The sequence below is a fragment of the Alternaria novae-zelandiae genome (assembly GCF_023758075.1).
Source record: "Alternaria novae-zelandiae strain BMP 2774 chromosome Unknown scaffold_6, whole genome shotgun sequence".
In the NCBI taxonomy this organism is placed as follows: domain Eukaryota; kingdom Fungi; phylum Ascomycota; class Dothideomycetes; order Pleosporales; family Pleosporaceae; genus Alternaria; species Alternaria novae-zelandiae.
In genome coordinates this window covers 1,310,913-1,323,508 of record NW_026056966.1, presented here as the reverse complement: position 1 = coordinate 1,323,508, position 12,596 = coordinate 1,310,913, and the positions used below count along the sequence as shown (strand labels likewise).

Below are 12,596 nucleotides of genomic sequence, written 5' to 3'. Positions count from 1 at the left end.
CATCTATTAGATTCCTTCTATACTCGAAACATATACATCATCAACCTTGAAAAGACACTTTCGTCTAAAACAGACCCACTACATCCCCGATAAAACACGATGGAGGCAAGACTTACTTCTTGCCACGGCCTCCGAAACCCCATCGGATCTGATTCGCCCACCTTCCCTCAACACCGAGATCATCAGCGCACTGCCAGACGAAACCAGGGTTCTTCTGGAACATGCGACCGATGAAGGCGACGTCGAGGTTATCGTTCTCCAGATACCCGTTCGCTTGCTTGCCATCGGTGATGCTGCCCACGGTGCCGACCGCCATCTTGTCTCCCACCTTGTCCTTGACTGCCTTGGCGAACGGCTCTTGGTAACCTGGTCCACCGTGGATATGCTGTTTCTCGTGGAGACCACCGGATGAAACGTCGAGCAAGTCTACGCCGCGATCGGCGAGTATCTCAGCGAGTTTGACGGTCTGGTCGACGGTCCAGCCCTCGATGCCGGCTTCGTCGAGCCAGTCTGTTGCACTGATGCGCAGGACGAGAGGCATGTCTTTGGGGATAGTCTTGCGGGTGAGATCGACGAGTTCGAGGGTGAGGCGCGTGCGGTTCTCAAAGGAGCCGCCGTATTCGTCTGTGCGGTGGTTGGATGCGGGGGAGAGGAAGGTGTGCAGCAGGTAGCCGTGTGCGTTGTGGATTTCGATGGTGTCGAAACCGATGTCTACTGCGCGTTTGACGGCGTCGACGAAGGCTTGCTTGAAGGCTTCGATGTCTTGTTTTGTCATCTCCTTGGGTGTGCAGTGCTTGTCGTTGAAGGCGATGGCGGAGGGCGCGTAGACGTTGTCGGGCCAGCCGTTTAGTTCCTTCGTTGCGATGTCGCCTTTGCTGAGCCACGGGGCGACGGTGCTGGCTTTGCGGCCAGCGTGTGCGAGTTGAATGCCGATTTTCTGGCCTTGAGAGTGCGCGAATTCTACGATCTTGCGCAGCGGCTCCTTTTGCGAATCTTTCCAGAGACCGCAGTCTTCGGGTGTGATTCTTCCTTCGGCTTGTACGGCGGTGGCCTCGACAAATGTCAGACCGGGACCGCGCTGGATGATACCGCCCAAGTGTGTGAGGTGCCAGTTCGTCTGGTGACCATCTTCGGCGGAGTATTGGCAGAGAGGGGAGAGGGCGAGGCGGTTCTGGATCGTCATGCCTCGGAGCTTGAGGGGCTGGAAGAGCTTGGGGATCTTGGAGCTGCCGTCGAGCATGCCAAGGGCTGTTCCGGCGACGGGCTCTTGTGCGGGAGTGAAGTAGGGGATCTGGATGGGTCAGCTAGGTGAAGGCATGGGGTTTGGATGTATGCATACACCAGGAGCGGCCTTGTTCCTCAGCTCATCGTGCTTAGGGACTTGTTCGCTGTTCTTATCCTCGGGGATATCCTTTGCGATCGCATGATGCGAGTGCGGCTTGTCGGTATCAGCCTCGATTCCCATTATGGCGGTTGTCGGTGTGTATAGTTGTATGTGTGAAGCGTGAGGAGTGTTGTGTCGAGAGTCGGAAGCTCAATGGATATAGAAAGTGGAGGAGGGGTGGACAATGGCATCTTTATACGCGCATGCCATTCTTCTCGAATGTACCGGCATGACGTGCATGTTTGGACATCGTTACCATAGAACCCCAGCCGTGGGGCATCTTTGGCGCCCCGCCTTCCTCGTTCGGCATGGCTCGTCGCTAGCAGCTCATCATTACGCTGCGTCCTGATTTGTAAGACGCACGTCGTCGCATTCACCGATAGGCGTCGGGTAGTCGAGTATGTTGTTGAGGGCGCGCGTACCTGAGCAATGGTTTACTCTACTATGGTCGAGCCAGTCAGGAGTCCGCTCGGAAGCTTAGACATGTGCTGACAGAGATAGCCGAGTAACATAAGCAATCCCTCTCATGATCTGCATGCATCCGTCATGCTGTACGCTATATAGCCTGGAGCTTGTTCGCCTCTACTTCGGAATACTTAAGCGTTTGTACCTGTTCGCTACTTACTGAGCTTCACGCAGCATGTCTCAGAAGCTTGAAAGGCATTCGTGCATTGCCTTACTAAGCATCGTGATATACCCGGCGGCTACTTGGCCACTGCGACGCGGCTCAAACTCGGCCCAAGCCACGCCGCCGAACTCTACCGCTCCAAGCCATTAGTGCTAGAATCGATTCTGTCTCATCGACTTCCCAACTCAGTATACCAAGTCTTTTACGCTGGTATTGACCCTGCTCAATATGCGATAAGCGTAGAGCGTAAAGCTTCGTCAACCATGGCGTCTTGTCAGGCTTTCTCTCGTGCGTGTAAGCACTATGTGGAACATAGCCTATTCAGCTTTGAGTACTACCCAACCAGCGCACGCATCGCGCACCATCACGTCTGCCCGTCCAGTCTCGGAGGCCAATTGAGCGCTCGATAACCAGATCCATACAGGTCTTCCGGGTCATTATGCTCGATGACTGGTACCTTCGGATACATGAGATAGCAATTGGGCTCAGCTTCAAGATCAGGCCTGTACGTGTCGGTCTCTTTCTCTGGTCGAAGTACAGCGTAGCTTCGTGTCGCGAATCCATTCTCAACACCCTTACACTCCATGTATATATTTCCTACGCGCCATTCGCTCTCAATATCCGAGTCCGCCATATCATACACGTCCTGTGCGAGTTCTACCGGCGGCTGGACGATGCGAAATCCCTCCAGCTCTTCTTCTCTTCGCAGGACTTGTTCTACTAGATCACGGGGATCTTGATTGCGCCATTGAGTTCGCATTCGGTAGCCGAGATCGGGAAACGGTCTTGGGAACCTGACCATCATAAAGTTCAAACTTTTCATATCATGTCGGATGGACCTCAATGACCAACGGATTCGATGGTATGTGACTTCTGTCGTCAAAGGACCTTGGATGAACACGGAAAGGCGTTCGAGGTTCGGAAGACTTTGGATGGCTCTGGCGATACTAGGGCTTGACCCTGATATGTTGAAAGTCTCAATGCTCCATGGAGATGGTAAGCCGTCTGTCTCATATAAGAATCCATGCTGGCCAAGCTCGCGGAACTGGAAGTGAATGTGCAATGAGCGAATTTGGGATAGGTGCGATGCAAGAGCGGCCCGACGGAAGACACTGGAGCGGGACAGTACTTCCAATCCGACGTCTAATCCAGACACCACTGCCTGCGTCTACTGACCAACATGCAGTTCCACCACGCGCCGGACGTGGCCATTGTACCAAGCCTAGGAGAAGAACAAGAACGTCGCGCGCATTCACGAGCTGCGCGCTGGACACACGGCATTAGGGGTTTTCTAGAAAAGAAGATTCGACTCGCAAACACAATCCGTGAAGAGTTGGATGAAATGATGGAAGAAAGACGGCGGAAAAGGGAGGCTGAGAAGGTGCGAAAGTACAAGCCATTTGAGCTGCGCGCTCGCAAACGTTCCACACAGGAGAAGAGCCGTCTTCTCAGTCTACCAGCTGAAATCCGGATCATGATTTGGGAGTATGCCATGACTGGACAGTTCATCGTACTCTATCGAAAGCGGGGCAAAGTCACGTCCAGTGTCTTTGATAGCCATGGCACCACGAGTGTCAACAATGCAACTGTCTCGATCATGACCAGCATAGCCATGTCGAAAGCGGAATCAGGCGCCATGTCCTTGCCCCTGACTTGCACGACCACGTAAGTCATTAGGCATAGCGACCTTGCGGAAGCCCACGGACTGACGTAGTAGATACCTGGAAACGATGGCGATGCTTTATCAGGAAAACACGTTTGTCTGTCTCGATACCACCGTGCTAGTTGAACTGTGTAGGGAACGATCCCGGTTCAACATGGCTCTCGTTCGCTCTTTCCATTACTTCGTCGGCACACGGAAGTTCTCTTGGTATGGAACGTCACTACCAGAGCTCGATATGATTCCGTCTCCTACCCACACCGAGAGATCAGAGAGTGCAAGCAAGATCTTCCATAAATGTCTACCGAACCTTCAACAACTCTCAATATTTCTCTACGGCCCCATCCGTAATGTCGAGGACTACACCAATATGCTAGAGCACCTGCACAACGTCTATCGAGACCGAATGTCCATCAAGATGAATGCGTTGGGAGTGTACGAGGATTATTTGTTCCACGATCGTTTGACGCACCCCAGTGGCAACTCGGTACCTGTCCAGATACTGACCTCTTCCTCACGCATTCCATTATTGAAGGGTAACAAACGTCCGACAAATTACACTGGACATTCGCGTTGGGGCGAAGGTGATGAGATATCAGTCGAAAACTTTACTTTCAGGGCTGAGAAGCTACGGCTAGGCTCTTATGGTCGAGCAGAGGGGGCAAAGAAACTGGTGTATGTGGTACTCAGTCCCGAAGATGAATCAAGGAGGATGGTAGGGCAGTTTGAACCGGCAATACTCTGGGATCTTATTCCCGACAGCTAGGGGAGTAAGCAATTACATCAATGCTGACTGGTTGTCTGTGCATGAACCTTCGACTTCCTGTTTTGGGCTCGCATACACGTTGAAGGAGAGTTGGACTGCCGAGTGGAGTCGGATGCATCGGCACTCTCCATCGCCCGTCGATCTGTACCCAGCAAGGCGACGTCAATGCAGACATGACGAAGGCGCCTGCCTGGTCAGGAAGCCCAATGATGCGCATCACGCGTGTTTCGTTTCGAGATGGCTGAGGCTTCAAGGCTGAGGCAGCCGATGTTCCCGATGCTTCCCAAGTAACCGGTCCTTCTGCGCGTGACGTTATGTGGGAACTTGCCGGCAAGGCCGAACGCCCTTTTGGAAGCTTTGCATGCATGCCTCGGACAGGGAGTGTGGCATAACACGCCGAAGAGCAGGATGATACGCTTTTGTTGCAACCGCCTGTGCCACAGCCACAGGTGGTGCGAGAAGCCTCTCTGGGGGTCAAGTTCGCAGTGGGGCCGTTGTCTACATGGCGAAGTAGAGGCGGCCAAAGCGGTGATAGGGTCTTTGTTAGATGGAATCGCAATTTACCCCACGGCGATTGCGGCGCATGATGAGAGGAACAGGCTAGCGGGCTGCTATCTTGGGCAAGGTGAAGCATGGGGCCAAACAAGGACGGATGTGGCGCCGGCCAATGGCAGACAAGCCTCAACCCTCCGCCAGCCGCTGCCCTCGAACGCGACCGAGTATCACCTGTTGACGCTCCCTCGACACCACTCGTGGCCGTTTTGTGCTCCATCGACAAACGTAGACGCCTGCGCTGCGATTCACTCACTTGCTCGCGCCATAGCATCTTGTACTCCATTCGTGTTGTGTTGACTTTGCGACTGCCGCTCGGCACCCCCTCGCGCCTGCCGCTCCCTGACGCCCGTACCCACTCGTTCACCACAACTATAGTCGTCGCATTCACCACGGCGCAAAGCCAACAACAATAGCCCGAGCAACAACAATACCACTGTTGTTGCTATACATATACGTACGCAGCCATCGGACACGCCTCTTCCGCTGTCACCGCTGTTCAAGCCTTGCGCATCTCAAACACGCAACGCTCCACCCACGCGCACACGTCTCTTGTCATGCGCACGGCACTCTGGTAGCATTCCGAACACCCACCTTTTTGGAAAGCCCTCCGTCCCCGGCCACCCGCCGCAATCCTCCGTCTGCTTAACAAAACTACCGCCCCTGTCGCTCTTTCCCTCGCTCGCTAGTGGTGAGCAGCCGGCCTGTCACCACCATATCGCGAATACTCACTCGACAACCGAAATTGCCTCCTCCTTTTGGCTACAACAACCAACCCATGTCCTAGCGACCAAGTCACTCCTTAGACGAACAGCTGGACTGCAGGCCACCGTACCGCTGAGCGGATACTTACATACACACATACGTACATACCGACTAATACCGAATCGCCAACATGGGGTGCTGCGGAGACCGCGAAAAGGGAACTACGGTGACAGAGGAGCAGAAGTGGACTTATATCGTAAGCACTTGACCGCGAATACGGAAGCGCATCACTAACTGTCTTAGAACTTGTCCGACTTCAAGTCTACATCTTGCCTCGCGCCTTTCTCTTACGCCTGGCTGTGGATTCTCGTCGTCATCTCATGCGCCGTCTACGCCGCCGATGCCTTTACCGCCGTCAACCTCCTCGCTTTCGACAAATGGACGAGCCAGGTCAAGCCTACCGTGCCTTTCGACATTGCCAAATGGATCTTCGCCATCACCATTATCGTCTCCTACGTCTTTCTCGCATACCGATGGATCCGGGCTCTGCGCGTCATGCGGACAGGAAGTGTCACCGAATGCTACCTCGAGCCATTGGCTGCTATACTGCAGAGTATGCGCATCACAAAGACTGGCCAGGGCTGGCGCCGCTTCTTGGTCTTCGCAGAGTTGACCAAGAGTAAGAAGGGTGCCAACTACATCGCTCTCTTCGTATACTTCCAGTTCAAGAGCGCTCTTCTCATCATTGTCGCCCAGGGACCTCGCATTGCCCTCAATGCCATGACTTTATACGCCGTCATGCAAGCGCAGCTCATACCCGTCGGCGAGCACGCGTCAGAAGATCGCTCCAACTTCGAGCAGTTCTTCATGAACATCAAGCTCATGGTCGAGACCGGCAACAAGCAGGAAACAGTCATCTACTTCACCATGTTGTTCTCTCTCGTCATCTGGGTCATCGCTGCGCTGGGTCTCATCATCGCTGGTATCTTGTACCTCTTCTTCCTCTGGCACTACATCCCCAAGGCCGATGGCAGTCTTACCAACTACTGCCGACGCAAGGTCGAGACCCGTCTGGAGCGTATTGTGGGCAAGAAGATCAAGAAGGCCATCGAGAAGCAGAACCAGCAGCTGAAGAGGGAGGAGGAGAGGGCCATCAAGAAGGGCGAATTTGACGCTTCCAAGTCCCGTCCTACGCTACCCAAGCTCGAAGGCGATGATGACGATACATCGACTGTCTTCTCGCTGCAACGATCCGATACGATGCAGACCACCGCGACACTACCCCCGTATACCCTCGCAAACACACCTTCATACAGAACAAACCCGGAGCGATCGAACACCTCGAACACCTTCAACACCATGAACTCGGGCCGAAACTTGATGAACAAGCCGTCTTTGCCCACGCTAGACGAGCGACCTGGCATGCCAGAGAGGGACGCACAATTCACAAACTTCTCGACTGCCAGCTTCGCTTCAAACGCGCCAATGCTGAACCAGGCAGGAGGTATGGGCAGATCGTCGCCTGCACCCCAAATGCCACCTCTAGACCGTAACGGCACTGGGTACTTTGGCCAGCAAGACAACCTGCCTTACCAGTCCGACCGACCTTTCACACCAATGTCACAGGGCAGAGCGTCCCCACTCCCACCACGTGGGCCCATGCCCCCTGTGGATACAAGCTACAACAACGGGCGATACGAGAACGATCCTCAACTCATCACTCCCCTCGATGCGCGAAATACACCACAACAAGCTCACCCCAACCGACCGTACCAAGAGTTCAGCCCCTACGACAGCCGGGGTCCTCAGATGGGCCCGGAGTATGAGCTGTCACCTGTCGATGTCAACCCCACAGAAGATATCTCGCAGCACTACTTCTCGGACTCAAATGGACAGGCCGACTACCAGCCACCTCAAATGCCCAGCTTGTTAAGAGCTGGCTCACCCGCCCCATCACAACCCATGGGTCTACCATCGCAACCACGTTCAGGTACCGCGCCTCCACGATCTGGCACTGCACCACCCCGAGCTGGTGTTCCAGCATCACTGCAATCTGCAATCCAGCGTCGCGAAGCCTCGCAACCTTTCCCCAACCGAGGGATGAACGGCTCAGCGCCGCCTCAACAACAACAACGAAGTGCAACAGCACCGATTCAACAACCAGGTTGGGCTCAGGGACCTCCTGTCCGTAGCTACACACCTCAGGGTCCCGGCCCCCAACGTAGCTACACACCCGTCTCTGGACCCCAACAACAACAGCAACAACGCAGTTACACCCCCACTGCGCCCCGTGGCTACGACAACAGCTACAACTACTGATCTCCCTCATTTCATTTTATCTCATACAACGTTTGGAATCACCACATTCATGCATCTCACGGCGTTCACTTCTACTCTCCATCTGTCATCTTTGTGCCTGAGGCCACCCAAACCCCATTCTTTCCTTACAACTCTTACATTCATACGCACGACGTTCTCTCCTCCACTCCAACGTGTGTGAGTGAGGGAAATGTTTAACGACCTTTGTTCTGTTTTCTACTTTCGCCCTTTAGCTTGGTTTCGAGATACCCCCACCCGCATGGCTGGCCTCGGACGTCCGTTCGCTCTTTCTTTGTTTTTACGCGTTCACCTGGAGGACTTTGGTTGGATGACTTGGTGGAATGATTTATCTGGTTATGTGGAGGAGCTTGTTCTCTTGTGATGGATGAGGGGGATGAAGAGATGGAGATCTAGGCTTTGGCTTAGACATGTACAGGTAGCGTGGTTGGGTTACATCACCCTCAAAAGTGAGGACTGTCTGCGCTGGGAGAGGCGCCCATACGTGTATTATATACCCACTTCTTTTGCAATTCCTGGAAAGCAATGGAAACTTGTGCATACTCATCTCGAGATTTACGCTTCACTCCAACCAAATATCCTCCCGATGCCTGGCATCCGTCATCTCATTGAAAGCCCGCTCATCCATGTCGCGAAACTGCAGCGCTCCCATTCGCCGATACACGCTTCCAATCTTTCCTCCCATCTTCATGATTCTCTCTGACTGCTGCAACATGAGTTTCTCGAAGGCATCCAGGCGCCATCTTTGTTCTCGAGACGGTTCTACGCCTGCTAGTGCGCTTTTGTATTCTTGGTACAGCCGTTCCTGCCCAGAGATCCAGGAAGTGTGTTTGATGAGGAGGAGACCTACACCGGAGTACGTCTGGCGCGCTTTGGGGGAAGAAGGTTGGGGTAGGTGGGGAGTGTTGGTGGGGTTTGGAGTGGCGGATGCGGCGAGGATGATGAATGCGCAGTGCTCTGGGTCGATGCATGTAGTCGCTAGTGGAGTGTCGAGGAAGGCATCTACTTCAACGGTGTCGGTAGAGATCTTGCTCGGGAAATGGAGACGGTATTGGTCTTCTTGCCCTTTGACCAGTCGCCCAAAGTTGATGTGGGCCTTCAGTGCCAGTGTTCTGCTCTCTAATATAGGCTCCTTGTCGCCTTGCCTAGTTTCTTCTTTGACCGTGAATCTGACAGCAGCTCCATCGTGATCTGTAATCTTGTATGGTCGTTTGGCTAGTCGGTGTTGAGGCACAACGGCACCCTTGATACTTGCCCAAGACCAGCTGGGGATATTGGCGTCTAGCTCCGGCATCCTCTTACATGCTTTTGTATCCCGCACTCTCCAAGTCAGTTGCTCCTCGAGCGCTCCAGACCACATACCCACAGCGTATTGCTCGCTCATAAAATCGCGTAGCAGTTTTGCGATACTCCAGATGGCGATTGTCTTGTCGCCTTGATTGGTCAGTTCGCATTCCGTGTAGTTTTGAACTGCGGACATCCAGAAAGTATAGGAGCTTTCGTTGTCGATGACGCCGACCAAGGCGTTCGATGAGACTGTGCTTCTGGCTAGCCGTCCTCTCCAGTGTCGATCTGTGCTCGCTTCGTGGTCGAGAGGAAAGGGAAGTCCTTTTGGGAATACTTCGCAGGCTGAGAGCGTGCCGCAGTCCCAAAATATTTGACGCTTTGTGAAGTGGAGGATGCGAGGAGAGAGAATGCGTTCTATCAATCGTTCAAGGTCAGCTTCTGGTGAGTTTAGATGGCCTGATCATGGGCTCTGCTTACCTTGGAAGACCCATGCACGGCCATATATGATGGAGCTCAGAAGTTCTTTTTCCCAGAGATCCGCCGGAACAATCGTCCAACTCTTCTCCCCCAAATGATGACGCGCATCGGTCCCCTGGTATGTGACCGGAAGGATTTCGTGAGGTTTTCGCGTCCTGAATAGGCCGCCGTATGCATCCTTCGAGTCCGCTGCAACGATATTGCAATGCGAGTAGCGATACACCCTGTGCATGAGATCGGCTTCTTTTGCAAAGTCACCAAGGGGTTCCTGCACGATCGCGAGACTGTCAATCCAGATGTACCGCACCTTCAAGAAGCGGGTAACATGTATTGCGTGTTGGAAGTTACGTGGAAGCTCGTCTAGAGTAATGCCTGTGATCAGATGCTTCGCCATGTTCCACACGGTGGTAGTGAGGAACGGCTTCTCTCGTGGTCCCCAAGCGTGACTCAACGTGCAGTAGGGGCCCTTGGCTTTGGTCGTTTTGGTATCTACTAAGCGGATGACCTTGTCATCTCCAGTGTCAACATCCAGAAGTCGTGTCGGTAAGAAGGAGGGTTTGGATCGCTGGTCTTGCCAATAGTTGCTGCAGTCTTGATGATCGCGCATACAAGTGTCCATCCATTTGTTGATCTGAGTCCCTCCACTGAGTTCTGGATCTGTTGTTTCTGATAGATCCTCAGGCGCAGGCACATGTAGATCGTTCCCTGGTAGGAATCGGAAAGACTTGGTTGTAAATTTCGGATGAGAAGACCGAAACCGCAGCATCATCGATCCTCTTAGCTCCCTGCCGCGTGGTAGCGCTCGAAGGGTCCAGTGATACAATGGCCAGTCTTCAGTGTTCGATAGGAAGTGCTCCATGTTGGCGTAAAGCGATGTGCAAAATGTGCACTGGTTCAAAGCGATATTTGCACCATCTATCGAGGCTCGATGTTGACCGGAAGATGCAGCGGAGTCTAACACACTACTGATGCAAAAGTCACATACGCCCATTGGCGACTGTTTTGATGCCGTTTCCGCTTGCGTGACCTTTCTTCTGGGCTCATGGTCCTGAAAGATACCCCGAGACATACCCGGTACATACTCGGCGCTGTTCATTCTAGGAGGCGATTGGACTAGTTCATCGTCCTTGTCAAGGAATAAAGTCCGATCGTACGTATCCTCCGGCTCGCGGATGCCAAGGCTATGTTCGAGGCTCGTGAGCGGTGTTAGGAGAGGCCTTTCGCTTGCCAATGTGTCGAATGTGCTTCCCAAGAGATCAGGTGTTTGGTCTGATGAGGATGTCTCTTGGAACTGATGAGATAAGACAGCACCAGGTCTTCCCTCAGCTGCAGAATCGACTCGGCGTCTCGCCCGTTCCAACGAATCATTGTACTTCTCTTTTACATACAGAGGGAAGGCGGGTTGGCAGCATATATCCACTTTCCGGTCTACAGTGCGAAGATCTGTAAGCCATCCATTTGCTGCAGTAAAGACGTCTTCAACAGATCTGGGATAATCTATGCTCAAGCAAGTTCTCTGAGCAAGACTTATACACTGCTCCAATTCTTCCAGGGAAATGCCATTCGAATGGTGCGCAGCGACAGCAATTGCATGTAGCGGAGGTAAACGCTCTGGTTCCGGCTTGCGCTCGATGAAGCTCATCTCGGTGTCGAAATAAGCAATGACATCCCTGGGCAGCCTGTCATCGATCCGATCTATGTTGAAAGTAGCGACCTCGTCCCGGGTAAAAACATCTTCCAGATACAATAATGCAAGTGTTATGTTGCCACCAGCTTTCGACTCGATATGTTCAGCAATGCGGTTCGTGGCCTCTGGCTGGATGTCGCGATAGTGCATGCTCAGTCTCTTTTCGAGCAGGGGCTCGATGTTAAAGTAAGCCAACTTGACGCTGACATACTGATAAGTTTCTCTGAAATCATCCACTGGGCACATGTGAGAGTTCTCCAAGTGTTCCTTCTTTTCACAGTTGTAACACAGATCGAACTTGTTACAGTTTGAACATGCCCACCAGAGCTCCAGATAATTCTGCTTGCATTCGTCGCAATCTTTGTTGCGAGATATAGAAAACACTGGGACTCTCCGTGTTATCATTACCTTGAAGCCGCTGAGCTTCAAGGCGGACAAGTGTGTATCGACAATCGACTGTAATGCTTCGTTGATGCGATCGTATCCGTCAAGAATGAGAAACTTGCAAGCACTGGGTGCAAAGCTACTTAAAGCTTCGATCAGCTTCTGTATTCGCTCAGTTCCCGGAGTTCCGGAGTAACACGCAAGTTGATATGCTGCATACTCCACGTTGTGTTCAGTACCGAGTTCCGAGTATATGAGCTGAAAAAGGTCTTCTATAAACCCCAGGGATGTCGACCACACATGCTGAGTGATGGATATCGATGCGACAGCCGTTTTGATCCCATGTATGCTAGACGGCAGCCTATTGGCAGCGAAAGCAGCTACAGTCGTCTATCATGGTAAGTACTGTCCTCTGCCAGATCACTACGAGCTCACTTTGCCACACCCAGGCTCTCCATAGCAATGCAATTGCCATGATTTACTACCCGAAGACCATGCGCAGAAGGCTGGGGACGCAAAAAACTCGTTGAATAAGATGGCATCATATTCGCTGCCATGTAGCGTGTTTCGGCTCAAGGCTGAGTGTGGTACGTGAGTTTGTGGCGCAAAAGGATCTGGAACGTCTCCAGCCGCGGCGTCCGACATTGTCGTAGGCGCCACGAGATTGCAGATGCATTCGCAAGGAAATTGCCATCCATTGATACTGTTGTTTGATGGCTGCAGGTGTTG

At 52.9% G+C, this 12,596-nt stretch overlaps 3 protein-coding genes across 3 annotated transcripts; 1 reads left to right on the top strand and 2 right to left on the bottom strand.

Annotated features, from left to right (window-relative positions):
• Window positions 1-112: 112 nt before the first annotated feature.
• Window positions 113-1,465, bottom strand: J4E88_003947 (uncharacterized protein; the record flags this gene model as incomplete). Its single annotated transcript, XM_049397595.1, has 2 exons — window positions 113-1,291; window positions 1,340-1,465. 2 exons carry the CDS (start codon window positions 1,463-1,465, stop codon window positions 113-115), a joined length of 1,305 nt encoding a protein of 434 aa, XP_049256983.1.
• A 4,420-nt stretch (window positions 1,466-5,885) lies between these two features.
• J4E88_003946 (uncharacterized protein) lies at window positions 5,886-8,014 on the top strand (the record flags this gene model as incomplete). Its single annotated transcript, XM_049397594.1, has 2 exons — window positions 5,886-5,951; window positions 5,999-8,014. The coding sequence occupies 2 exons, from the start codon at window positions 5,886-5,888 to the stop codon at window positions 8,012-8,014; spliced, it is 2,082 nt and encodes a 693-aa protein (XP_049256982.1).
• A 580-nt stretch (window positions 8,015-8,594) lies between these two features.
• Window positions 8,595-11,729, bottom strand: J4E88_003945 (uncharacterized protein; the record flags this gene model as incomplete). The annotated part of the gene is made up of 2 exons (XM_049397593.1): window positions 8,595-9,733; window positions 9,797-11,729. The coding sequence occupies 2 exons, from the start codon at window positions 11,727-11,729 to the stop codon at window positions 8,595-8,597; spliced, it is 3,072 nt and encodes a 1,023-aa protein (XP_049256981.1).
• Between the last annotated feature and the right edge of the window lie 867 nt (window positions 11,730-12,596).